The sequence below is a fragment of the Rhea americana genome, unplaced genomic scaffold (assembly GCF_003343005.1).
Source record: "Rhea americana isolate MKP2758 unplaced genomic scaffold, rheAme1 scaffold_92, whole genome shotgun sequence".
NCBI classification, from domain to species: domain Eukaryota; kingdom Metazoa; phylum Chordata; class Aves; order Rheiformes; family Rheidae; genus Rhea; species Rhea americana.
In genome coordinates, this window is record NW_028187111.1 from 2,660,162 (window position 1) to 2,673,855 (window position 13,694).

General features: G+C 47.3%; 1 protein-coding gene across 2 annotated transcripts; it reads left to right on the plus strand.

Moving 5' to 3' along the window:
* On the plus strand, window positions 1–10,973 carry VTCN1 (V-set domain containing T cell activation inhibitor 1). Of its 2 annotated transcripts, none has more exons than XM_085324521.1 (5): window positions 1–47; window positions 4,726–4,790; window positions 6,623–6,970; window positions 9,767–10,045; window positions 10,852–10,973. In XM_085324521.1, the coding sequence occupies exons 1-5, from the start codon at window positions 16–18 to the stop codon at window positions 10,971–10,973; spliced, it is 846 nt and encodes a 281-aa protein (XP_085180647.1). In that variant the 5' UTR covers window positions 1–15. The 2 variants fall into 2 exon arrangements, with proteins under 2 accessions (XP_085180647.1, XP_085180646.1); XM_085324520.1 differs by having other exon boundaries at window positions 16–47; window positions 10,828–10,973.
* The last annotated feature ends 2,721 nt before the right edge of the window (window positions 10,974–13,694 follow it).

The following is a 13,694-nucleotide window of genomic DNA, read 5'->3' on the forward strand; positions in this document are numbered from 1 at the left end:
ATAGGTGCTGTGACCATGGCATCCCAAGGCCAGGTCGTTTTCTGGAGGTATGGTATTATCTGCATTTACTTTGGAAGGGAGGGAATTGCTTTTTTCTTTTTCCAGGACCCTAGGCTGTATCTCTCTGCTGCAAAGAGTTTTCAGGAAAGCAATTCTTTGCAATTTGACCCTATACTGCACTCAGCCAGGCTGCTTATATACCAGTATGGCTTTTTTATTTAATCAATAAGGCCACATAGCTGTCAGAAACCCATGTGCTGTTCATGGACTGCAGCCAGAGTGGAGATGTGTGTACTGGAAACTGTGTGGCTGGGTTAGGCCATCTCAGGTCCGAATGTTGTTGAAGGCCATGGTGTCAATGGCATGCGAAAGGCTCGTTGTTCCTGCTGTGAGACCTTAGGCGGTTGCTTAAGCCTCCATCACGTCCGGGTGTTGTGGGCAGAAAAGCAGARGCCGTCCCGTAGAAAGTTTGCTTTCTTTGAGGTTTGTGAGTAAGAGCTGGGAAGATGGGGGAGCTGTTTTGTGGCTCTCACTTCGAGCACCTGGGAGAAGACACCAGAATCATCTGTATTTCCTGACCTGCCGGAGCTGAAAATGACTCCCCGCAAAGAGCTAAATTAATTGGCAAACTTCCTTCGGCATCTGATGGTCGTGGGCCAGCCTTGCCGCGAAGCCTGGCCGGTTGGGCAGAGCCGGCTGATGAGCTGCTTCTCCGCCTCCCGGGTGGGGGCTCTTCCCAGCTAGACCCGGGCAAAGGCACGGGGGAGGCACGGGAGAAGCCTGCCCTTGCATTTACCCTGCTGGAAAGGGTTCAGTTGTCCAGGGGCTCGGTCGAGCCCGAGCCGAGGAGCAGCTAGGGGCGGCCCGGGCGTGCAGGGGAAAGATTTCCGAGGCGCAAGCCGTGCTCCAGCTCTCCTCGCCGAAGGTGCTGAGGAAGCGCTGAGCGCTGCCCGCGCGCTCGCCCCGACGCGAGCGAGGTCGTACAGGAGAGCGCTGGAAACAGCGGGCTTCTGTACGGCCGCTGCCTCTCCCGGCTCATCCAGAAACGGCCCGGAGAGAGATGTGAGTTTCCAGAATACTTCGCAGGAGCAGCGGGAGGTTCCTGTTATTTCAGGGAAAAGCATTCTCAACCCCCCCCCCCCAAAATGAAATCCTCAACAAATAAAACTGAAACCCTGAGAAAAGTCAAATTCTGCAGTCCTTAACTGCTTATCGGAACCAAAACCCCTTCCTTTTTCCTTACCCCTGCCACACTCTCCCTTTATCACAGTGAGCTCTGATATGGGGAGGAAGGCAGAGGACGAGGGGACTTTTTAAAGCTCTCAACCCTGCAGGTCTTTTGCTCCTCCCGAGTCTATTTTGGAGGGAAAACTTACCCTGCGGAGCTAGGGCTAGGGAGGACTGAGCCCTGCTGCTGGCTACAGAGGGGCTCGCCGTCCCTCGCAGCGCTCAGCTCGCGAACCCCCGCGGGAGCGGACGCAGCTCAGTCCACGGGTGGCCTCGGGGCTCTTCGGCGGAAGCGACCGCGTAACGASAGCGCCGGACGTCCCCCGTTCGGCTAAGCGGGAGCGCTCCCGTGGAGCAGACGACGTGCAGAGCGTCCTCGGGTGCCTGCACGCTACYGAAGCACCGTCGTGCAGAGCCGGACACGTCTTCACGTCCGGGTCAGGTGTTTTCTACGCCTCTGAAACGCTGAAAGCACAAGGGATGCGGATGATGAAACGATGAAAATTACTTTCCACTCGAACTGTTAGGCTGAGTTCTTGCAAAACAGAGCTAATGGCAGGATAAGGCTGGGTTACCAGCTTCCTCTTAGTCACCCAGCGCTCTGGATCAAAACATGAAGGCTTGTGTGCAAACATTTTTAAGAGATCCGTGATTTTCAGGCTCTCGGCATCCACATAGGAAACTCGAAAGGGCATGGTTTCACCTCGCCCCCAGAAAAGGATGTTGAGGTGGGCACTGGGACTCTGTGGTACCCAAAATCACCACTTCCTTCTGAAAAACGTCCTCTGCAATTAACAAGCAGCTTTTTCTGCCGGCACTATTTTCCCCTCAAGTAAGAAATGGGAAGAATCTCTCCGGACGCAATGTTAGCATTAATGAAATACAGCATGCTAGAGAGAAAGGAGACGGCAGAGGGGGACAAAAGCAACAGTGATRATTAACAGTATTTATGAGCCAAAGATGGTTTTGATGGGCATAGCTATAGGGCAGAAGTGGTGTCTGGGCCGGAGAGTCCTTTCAAGGACAAGATGTGGTGGCATCTGAAGAGACTGGCTCAGAGCCCTTGCAGGAGGGAGCCCCAGTGGCCCTTCCTCTGCCGTTCTCTCTGCTGCGCCCTCTCATGCCGAGAAGCTGCCAGCGTTTACCTGTGAAGCCCACTCATAACCTGCTTGGAGCCATGTGTGTAGAGRTGTCTGTGCAATGAGTGCTGTGCTGGGATGGGTTCAGTGATTTTTCTTCTTTCTTTTTCTGCCAGAGAGAGRGGAATAGGACATGGACTAGCCAAATGCTTGGGTCAGGTGCATAGATTTAACTTGGCTCTTCCCTGAGCGGATTTGAGGTGGAGTCCTGAATCTCAGCAGTTTCCCCCGTCATCATTCAGTTCCTTGGCACCATTGCATTATGGAGCAGACAGCAGTGTGCTACCAGCATGGGCCCTCTGCCTTGTTTTTTCTCCTACCTGCCTGCTTGCAGACAGAAGTATTTTCGTCTGTAGCCATTTGAGTGAGTCACAGCATCTGACACAGCGTGGTGCAGCCATTGCTTACTCAAGATGTACGTGGTGTGCATCTAGCCCTTGTGTCTTGTGTGARAGCTGAAACAGGCCATGGCAACCTTGGCTAACATCATAACAAGTATTGGCCAGGTCTTGGATCAGCTCCATAGAAACTGGTGGAGCTTCTTGAGGAGGTAGATGCTATTCAGCATGGGCAAGAGGCTCAGTATTTGCTCTGAGATGAGCAAGCAGAGGGTTGTGCCATGGTGAGCCCGGCTGAGAGCCCAGGTGACTCAAGGCTGGGCCCTGTGGGACATGCCAAATCGCCAGCAGGAATTGTCACACTGTATGACCCAACTGAGCCTACAAATGAACGCAGTTACCTTACTGCAGGTCCCCAGAGAAAGTAGCTACCAGTAATCAGTCCATATCTGTGTGATGTCCATACTCAACACCCACCGCTTTCCTCCTGGATAGGATTAACTGTGATGGCAGCTATGGGACACTGGGACGTGCCATTGGGAGCATCAGGGCTGGAAGTCCTGTCACCCTTAATTATAAATGAAACCTGATGAAAACAGGGAGCAAATCAAATGTGTGAATTTCAGCTCTGAGTTTCTAGGCTGCCAGCTGGCTTGATACAGACTTGAAATTATAACAAACTCATGATGAAAGATATACTTCTGATCTGTTCTCCTAAGCGTGTCAGCATGTGCAGGCAGAGCTCCCACAGCCAACTTTCCACAGGCTTTCAGGGTGAGGTCAGAGAAGATGGGAGGCAGCGGGAGGGCAAGCAAAACTTCTGCAGATCTCCCTAGCGCTGCTTATCAGTCCTGTGATTGTGGCATCTCCGGTGATGCAGCCAAGATTGGGTAAGAAGCTGCTACAAGTGCACATTAACTGGGGTTTCGGTGTGGTTCCACTGACATCAAAGAGCCCTTACGCAGGCCTTTGCCACAACCCATCACCACATGTAAAAATGCATCAAGGAGTATGATTCCTATGAGGAACAGCTGTGAGAGCTGGGCCTGTTTAGCCTGGGGAAGAGAGGACTGAGGGGGGATCTTATCARTGTGTRYAAGTAYCTGAAGGGAGGGTGTCAAGGGGATGGGGCCAGACTCTTCTGTGGTGCCATTTGACAGGACAAGAGGCAACGGGCAAAAACTGAAGCACAGGAAGTTCCATCTGAACGTGAGGAGGAATTTCTTTACTGTGAGGGTGACGGAGCACTGGAACAGGTTGCCCAGAGAGGTTGTGGAGTCTCCTTCTCTAGAGATACTCAAAACCTGCCTGGATGCGATCCTATCTAACATGCTCTAGGTGACCCTGTTTGAGCAGGAGAGTTGGACTAGATGATCTCCAGAGGTCCCTTCCAACCTTATAGATTCTGTGATTCTGTGATTATGCGTGATGGCTCCGCTGAGGTTGGCAGGAGTCTGTACTTGGCCAGGATGGGCTAAGCCAGGGCTCATACATCCCCCCAAGATTCCTCCAGTGATCTTCCAGCCTCTTCTGCCAAAGGCTGCTCCATCTCTGTTACACTTGGCAGGTGGTTTCTCCTCCTCAGACTCTGGTTCAGAAGTAATTTTTCCATCCATGTGTGAGGAGACCCAGATCCTGCCAGATCACACAAAGCTAGCCCTATTATTTCCCACACCCAGCTGCACACTCCCTGCCTCTTATGGGTTATCCRCCCTGGGTGCAGGTGCTTTGCTCACCTCTGTGGGGAGTTGGTCCCTCACAAGCCAGGGCAGAAGGGATGGGCTGCATTTATACACTGGGAAAGGCAAGTAGGAGTACTCCCAGCTGGGACCAGCCAGCTCTTCCCAAAGAGAAAACTGGGATCTCCTCTCCTCCCACTTCCCTGTCTCTAGCTCTGGTGAGGCACGTTCCCTGGCTGTCACAGCTATGGTCCTGCTCCTCACTTCTTCACCTTGCTCCACGCTGCAGCTCTGCTGCCTGGGCTGCACAATAACCTTGTCCTTTCTTTTCTCCCCAAACAGCATGACTACTGTCATTATAGTCCTGGCGGCGGTGATTGCCCTGATCATTGGTTTTGGTGTCTCAGGTACGTGACCGTTTAGATTTCTTGCTGGTACCAGGGCATGACAAAATTCAACCCTGCTGCTACCCCCATCTGTAGACTCCATTCCTCCATGGGGGCATTGGCTGAGGTGGGATCCTGTGTGGTAATGCAGCCTATGAGCCTTTAATTAASGCTGGCTTCACAAAGCTTATGTGCAAAATGGCTGATTTAGGATGGCACAGACGACTTAAATTCTGGCATTTCTTAGCAAAGCATCACTCTTCAACATTAAACCACAGGTTGGCTCTCCTATAGCCTCCTAACATATGGAAAAGTTTTAAAAAAAAAAAAAAAAAAAAAAGAAAAGAAAACCCACCATCTGTGCATCACTTCAGCAGCCACCTGCAAGGCATCATCAGCTACCCTTGAACCCAGGATTTCCAGCCCACCACACAAACTCAGGGTGCTGCTGGAGCTCGTGGCATGATGGCACTGCCTGGTGSATCGGCTGTGCGAAAAATGTTCCTGGGGAGCAAATTCTGGGAAACAGCAGGTACCTGGTCAGCAGATGGGGATTCACGTTCGTATATAACCATCATCCTTACAGATCTGCATGCATTCTCAAAAGTTAGCCAATTTTGCCTTTCACCACAGAAGAATATGAGCTCTTGTATGTTTTAAATACTGCAGAGATTTATACACCATGCATGTGCTCAGGGCTGGTTCAAAGAACAGCACTTGGCGCTCAGAGCGGAGCATCAAGAAATCTGTGTTGGCTCTTAATTTCTACAAAAACTCTGCAGAGGGCTGGCCCCAGGCTGCACCAGGGCTTAGGTGCAAGCGAGCCCCAGCTGCTGGAGGGCAGCTCCATCGTGCTCCTGCAACTTGTGCTTTCACAGTAGAATTTAAGGCTTTTTTCTTTTTTTTTTTTTTTTTTTTTTTTTTTTTTCCAGTTATCTAACTAACTAACAGAGTGCTGGCCTGGTAGTAACYGAACCATCCAGCTCCATCTGTTGCACTACAGAAGGGATTTGTAAGTAAGTGTACAACAGCCTGTGTCGCTGGAGCGCTGTTAGCTGGGTTTGGAGCTCTAAACCTAAACATAACATAAAATCCTAAACATACTATGGTCCTTGTCCATGACAGAAGGAAAAAATAGTATTTATTGCTAACTCAGGCAACATCTGCCAGGATGGGGCACATTCCCCTGGTCACAGAAGATGACAAAAACTTATTGCTTGATCTTGGACAAAATGCAACCCTGAGCATGCTAGAAAGAACTTCCAAGGAAGGGCATGAGAAAGAGCATCCGCATCAGGAAAGGAGCTACTTCTCAGGCTTACTGGTCAGGATTCAGCCTGGGGAGATGTCTGCACCCCCAAAGAAGGGAAACGCTGATTTTTATTAAACGAAAGCAAACAAGTTTGCTTCCAGCAACAGTGAAAGAGCAACATTTTTTTTTCTCTGCCTACAACTCAAGTAAAAAGGGTCACAACTAAAAAAAAGACATTCCCTCCCCCACCAAATACACTCTTTTGGAAGATGTAATAAGAAAAATCCCTTATATATAAGCAAGCAAGTTAAGACCATGCTAGTGCTTTTCAATTTGTTCCTACAAATACGAGAAACCGCTCTTTTCGAAGCAGCCTGTCTGCTAAAGGAGTGCTCCTGTGCTTTACTTCTGGAAATGAGCCGCAGGAGCTGACCTCCGCCAGCTGCACCAGTAGCTGCTGCTGGCACACTCCCGCTTTGGCCGAGCCCCATCTGCCTCTGGGCTCGCGAGGCACAATTTAGCAAGAACTCATTTCCTTCCTCAGGTTGCTCCAGCCTCTCGCCGCACTTGCGTTTTCTAACGGGGCGCTTTCTCGTTGCAGGGAAGCGCTCTATCAGTGTCACCACATTGCCATCCCCTGGGAACATCGGCCAGAACAGCATCTTGGGCTGCACCTTTGAGCCCGACGTTGAGCGCGGCAGCACGGCGATTCGGTGGGCAAAGGCCGGCCTGGCGGGGCTGGTGCATGAATTCAGAGGCGGGGAGGACCACCTGCGGGAGCAGGAYGCGTCGTTCCAGGGCCGTACGGCGGTGTTCGCGGACCAGGTGGCTGGCGGAAACGCGTCCCTGCTGCTGCGCAGCGTGCGGCTCGCTGATGCCGGCGCCTACAGCTGTGCCGTCACCACAGCCCGGGGCAGTGGCGCAGCCGTGCTGCAGTACAGGACCGGAGGTGAGCAAATGCTGCCGAAAGATCGGGGAAAAAAAAAAAAAAAAAAAAAAAAAAAAAGTCCTACCGTCAAAGTGTTTCAGTGACACCAGACTTGGACAAGGAATTTGATACACACGTTTATAGCCAGGAGGGAGCACCCACAGTATCAACGACCAGTAGAAATGAAAACTGCTCGCGTATTCTTCGAACGTTAATTCGGTGGAATCCAGAGTTGGGTTGTATGAAATCACTGTATCAGTCGCTTCCTTGCTTCTCACATAATCTGAAAAAAAAACAACACTGCTTTTTTCCCCTCCCACTTTAAAATCATTAAGGATGGGAAATGCTGCATAGGCCTACTGAAGTTTTTGCTCATGCCTAGGTAAACTATCTGAATGTGTAGAGTGGGAAGTACATGTATGTGGAATATGTGTAGGAATGGATTATTTTTCACTTTTCCAGAGGTGTTTATGGATTTACCCTCTCTTTCCACATCCTTGTCCCAGAAAAGGGGATTTTTATTTTAATGTTCTTCTCAGAAATGTACTTTTATCTTCTGTTTTCCATATATAATCCGCTAGTTACTCAACTGACTAAAACTAACTATTTATAGAATGGGAATATCTCATACTCATAAAGACCAAGTTTTATACTTGCTAAAGATCCAGATTTTACAGTTGTTAAAACGAGAGCTGCTTCTCACTTAAATTAAGATATATCTCCAGCCAGGTGAACTGCTTCATAGCAAAAAATTATATCCAATTTAATGCCTTTTTCTGTCTTAATAATTTGTTTTAAATATGAAACTCAGAGCAGCCAATTGCTCATATCACAGCTATATAAAGTATTATGTATTTTTGAGATTTAACTGTCACCATGTTATGAAAAAACATGCTTGGGTCTATGACCAACCTTACAACATGTGCACTTACAGCTCAATTTTCACTTGAGGGTGTTTAATTCTTTTGGAAATTCTGGCTGTGGCCACAACTAGCAGAAAGCACTAGACTTCCACTGAACTCAGCAGTGTTTAATCTGTTTTTGCCATCTCTGCTACTTTCTGATGAAACTGTAGTGGGTTATATTGACTATGCTTGGTGTAGACAATATGAGTCCACACAGGCAGGTGGTCTTACCTAGCGTTTTTCTGGCTGGCTTTTGCATTTGTGTGGATATGAAATGTTTCCAGGTTACCTGGGCATCCCTGAGGTCACGGCACATCTCTTGATGGGGCCTGGCAGAAGGGGGGGGGGGCTATGATTTTCTGGAGGAACTTTCTAACATAAMCAAAAGAATTGTTTAGAGAAGGAAAAAAACTTTCCTGGCTCTCAAACCTTCAACAAGTCAGTCCTCCAGAAGAGGAGGCCAGTTCTTCAGGCCAGTCATAGGCAGGACGGTAGTGATCAGCAGAGCTCTTGAATGAGACAGCCTGRTTTTCTGGAAGTCCAGGTTGCCTTGGCCCAGCAGAACCAAAGCCCCAGGACTTGGGCATCAGCTTCTGCGCAGAAATTTGTGGTGGATGACTTGGAGAACCTGGCTGCCTCTGAATGCATTTAACTTACATGGGAGCCTGTCTTGGGACATACAGGCAACACCAGAATTGATGTCTAAGAACATTTGGGTAGCACTGCTTTACACAGCATTCCATTTCTTATGGAAAGCATATTTTTCACTCTGCCATGTGAAGAACCTGCACAAACAGTGAAAAAATGGCTTTGTATCACAGCTCCCATAATTCTGCAATTGAAAGAATCTAAGACTTGCTTGTAACTACAGTAGGTGTGCAAGCTGCATGCTTTGGCTTGCTTAGGTGAGCTTAAGTTCCCTGGGGACTCAGTTTCCCGTCCCACTTTGAAAACCTGTGAATCTGCCTCCTTTTGTTTTGGTTAGTTCTATCCATAATGTAATTCAAACACTATGGATACCACAGATAACACAAGAAATGCAGTATTGACATTTCTTTCTATTAAAATCGGTGAAATCTGCCCTCCTTAAAGCTGTTGTTTCTCTTCAAGCATACAGTGAATAGGGAAAGGCGTATGTTCTAGAAGACCAGAGCTAAAAGAGACAGAAAGTTTTATCTGAGATGATTTTGGTTTTAAACACAGCTGTGTTTGCAGTAGGCTTCAAACGCTTTGTWTCACCGAGGAATGTTGGTGAAGGTCCTGTAGCTCGGGGCTGCTGCGTGCCGTGGGCTGCCCTCGGCCCCTGCAGATTCAGGTGGAGCTGCCTTTGTTGCAGCAGCTTTAATGTGAGCGTTAGGCCACCAAGCTGTAGCTGTCTGTCGGCGGTGAGAGTGAGTCACTTCCCCCGTCCTACCGCAGGTGCCTCCTTCGAGCCTCCAGGCTTTGGCAGAGGTGAGCTGAGTCCTATCCGCTGTGAGTGCTGATGGGGGGTGTTGTCTGTCTGTCCTACAGATGCTGGCACTCATAGGCCTGCAAGGTCCTGAGCCCTGCCTGCCCTGGGCGCTTGGGTGACCAAGATCTCATACAAAAAGCTTGACTTATTGGCCTGAGACCAAGCTCATAATTGCTAAGCAGCATTACTCAGAGGCTAAAGCTGTGCCACTACCTCAGCAGAACTTAGCAAGCTGTATGCTGTTGTCATCAGTATTCGATATTCAAACCACTGTAGCCCAACCTGTATGGACCTCTGTCTGCTATCTGAGCTTCTGATTTCAGTTGGGCTAAACGTAGTGCTGAGATACTGAGCATAAGTACTCTGGAAGTATTTGAGACATGGTGGCAGGCAGTTTGCAAATTGCAATAAGGCAAACTGCCTTATTTCTGACCCTCTCCCCATTTCTCTCCTGCAAAGCCTTCAGCATGCCTGAGGTCCATGTGGAGAAAAGCAGCAGTGGGGACACTCTGCAGTGTGAAGCACCACGCTGGTTCCCTCGCCCCACAGTGCACTGGACCGCCGACGGCAACGCAGGAAACAACCTGCCCCAGGTTGCTAACACCAGCTATGAGCTGAACTCTGAAAACATCACCTTGAAGGTGGTCTCTTTTTTACACAACATTATGGCTAACACCACCTACACCTGCGTGATTGAAAACAACATTGCCAAGGCTACAGGTGACATCAAAGTGACAGGTAGGGTCTAATACCACCCAGAGACCACATACATGGGGGAGAAGGTGGGTTAAACAATGTCTTCCCTGTGTTGGTGAGTAGTTTCAGTCAAGGAAGGGAAGGCAGAGGGACACTGCTTGTTTTCATCTTCCAGATGCAAAACAGCAAAATCTATCCCTCTTCTGAATAAGATGATCCTCAAAGTTATTGGAATGAGTCTGCTGATTATATGAAATCTGTGGCCAGTCCAGGTCTGTTCTTCTCTGGAACTGAGGAAATGATCTGTGTTTGGTCCTGCTATCTCAGACATTTTTCATGGTCACAACTGTTCCATGGGCATGCGGACAGAACTGTTTGAGGACTGGAAAGAAGGAGGGACACACTTCAAAAGAACATGCTCATTTATATGTTAAGAAGCAGAACACACCCCCCTCAACGCCCTCCCACCCCCCCCACCCCCCAAAAAAAAGGCTTTTGGCACATTCTTTAGCCAGTTCAGCTCAGATCAATTTTCTTAACAAACCAGCAGGCCTTTAGCTTGGTTTAGCCTAGTTACTAGTGATAGTTTCTCTGACTCCAGCCTATCCCTTTTATTTAAAAAGCCTTATTCATAGGAAAGCTAACTTTCAAAAAAGCCTGTTCTTCATAAAAAGGGTCATAGCTCATCCTTAGTGAGTGCTTTACAGCAGTGGGTCTCCAGCATAACAGGAAGGGCCTATTCTTTTTATCAATACTCAAAAAAATGGGGAGGAATAAATGTACACACTCATCTTTCATGCTAGCTTTATTTTCCTTCCTGGAAGTCTTTCACTGTTCTTCCATTGCAGATTTCAACATTACAAGGGGGACCAACTTGCAGCTGGTGAACCTGAACATAGACTCAAAGTCCTCCTCCCTTCCAGCCTGTCACTGGATGCTTCTACTCCCTCTGTATCTGCTGTCTATATAAAGCCTTTGTAAAGCAGTCAGAAACCCTGCTGGACCTGGACATAGACTAGAAAGAAAAGGCAGAGGGGGGAACTGGTTATAAGCACCTGTGGATTCTCTTGCTGAGTTTTGTTACAGCAGCAGGCTTATCTCAAACCTGCCAGACTGGGAGGACATGCCTTTCCCTGGCCCCTATCTTTTCCTAAACCCCAGTTTGAGGTTGGACCACTGGTTTGTCCCAACTGCAAGCTCCTTGCTGGCTTTTTCCATCACCTTCCGTAACTTTAGTCTTTTCTTATACTCTCTGCTTCTATCTCTTAGTCTTCTCCTCGTTCTCTTTTCCTTCTCTGTTCAAACTTCTCTCTGATCCTACCTAAAACCTTTTTGCTTCTCACGGAGGGTTGGGCACCCTCTGAGCCCTGGTAATGCAATGYGCACTCTTCCCTCTCCTCCACAAGGCCGGCTGTGGTATGAGCCTTGATTGCATGCACTTTATGTGAACACCTTTATTGCTTAGCGCACTGCCTTCAGTAAATGCTACTAAAAGCGGGGTATCTGCATCACACCAGCCTGAGCAGCCCCAGCCAGACGCGGAAAAAGGGCTGCTGGGGACAGTCACAAAGGAGAGGACAACTGCTTTCAGTCTTCATCAGCCTTGGCCTAGCAGGCGTTTATGCCCCTTCAAGTGGTGGGCTCTAGAGGTAAACTGGTGATGGAGTGGAGAGCTGTAAAAAATCAACTAAAAGGAAAATCTCTGTTTTTCCATACAGAACAGTTACTACAGCTACCTTGACTACAGGCCACAGTTCCTGCTTTTTGGGCTGAGAACTTTTAAAGACCATCTCCCAGTTCCTGGAGCATGCAGYGGCACAAACATGAGGCTGCTGTTGATTTCACTTTTGTATTATTTCTTACCCATGTCTACAAAAGGACAYGTTGTTTGGCCTCAAAAAGAAATCGAGGAACGTGATAATGGTAGCTGCATATATCTAGGAAAAAAACCTCCAACTCTAATCACTGAAACAAAACGAGTTATCTTATATGAAATAACCCAGTGACCAAAACTCTGATCATGGGCAGAATCTCACAGACAAACAGGAAAAGGGTTTCCTCCAATAGGTCTAAGAATTGATCTGTCAAACTCAGAATACTAAAGACAACCAAACCTTAAARCCTCCAAATAAATTTGATTCATCTGTCTCCTGACTTGTTGTTCACTGAATATACTAAGTAAACCCTTAAATAGGAGAACTAATTAATCTATTTGGTCTTCTCAAAAGACTATAATCAAATTCCCCTGCTCAAAAACATTTTGTAAACAGCAGAACACTGATGGATTAGAAACTAGCTAACAAACCAGAAGCAAGTATTAGGTCTTCATTCTGACAAGGGTAAGCAGAGAGCCTAAATTCCTATATTAGGATGGAAGATTACATTTGTAATGTGAAATAGAAGAGGAACAGGTGAGCAGTTAAAAGTGGCAGCAAAACAATGGCCAAGAATTGAGGAGGAAAACAGGGAGACTAGTAGGATACTACTAGAAAGTTCAAGTTCAGAAATAAATACAATTTTTAAACATAGTTGAACTACAGAGATAAATTTGCTTTTTTGTTTTTAAAGAAGTCTCTGTTAACTGGCATTTTCTATCTTTCTGTAGCATTGTCTGTTACTATGCTATTTCATATTACAGGGCTACTTTCAGTTGCTCTTTTTAAAAATCAAACTTTGATCACTTCATTATAGGCCAATCACAGCCAGCATTTGCCTCAGGCAGAGATAATTTATTTTCTATTGGCATGCTTCAGCTAAAATCTTTACCATTACTCAGAAGGTACCTACAGCAAAAAAGAATGACTACAGCAAAACTTATGTAGGCCTTTACTTTAAACTGTTTTTAGGATGGGGTGGCCTTTGTCAGGTTTTGTGCCACTCATCCTTTGGTCTAGAAGCAGCCAGCAAACCCTGAGAAGGAAGGTACTATATACATGTTCAATCCACTTATCTCGTACACTTTATTATCAGGCTCAGACTAAGTCTGCATGCATGTGTGCATGTAAAATATTAAACAAACAAAACCCCCAAAAGAAAGCACTATCTGCACTACACATAGAATAAGGCAGGGAAGCAATTGCATGGGTATTTAATTGTATAGGAATTTACTATCCTAAAGCACAGGCTGAAGCATCTGGGTATTATTTTTCCAAAAGCAAGTGCAGAACAACTTAGTCATCACTGTAAATGGGCAAAGGTAGAGTCTCTTCAGTGGTGATCTTCCATGTCCTGCAGATGCTCTAGTCTGCCATTCCACTATGAATACTAGCACGTGCCACTGCAGTCATTCCCTTCCCACTCCGTAACAGCTGGACAAGTCTGTAGCAGGTTTGAATTTACATCATAGCTCACTACCCTCCGCTTGTTACCACTCTCAAGCAATGTTTAGACCACTGGTTAAGCTGCAAAACAAGCCCATTATAGTACAGTGATTTAGTATTGTGATTTAGTCCCCAAACTTACTCACTTCCCTTCTCTTTTTGAAGAATGGCGGAGGAAAAAAAAAATCACTCTTTGGCCTAATTGTTCCACTTGAGTTAAGAAGAATTTCCTCTGTGGAAACTGCACTGTTTCCCATGAAGACAATGAATAATCTGCAAAATGTCTGGCTTGGGCTCATAAATCAGGGATGCCTGTTCTGCCTCAGCTCCCCACATAGCAAGGAAACCTTAATATTAAAACAAACACTGTA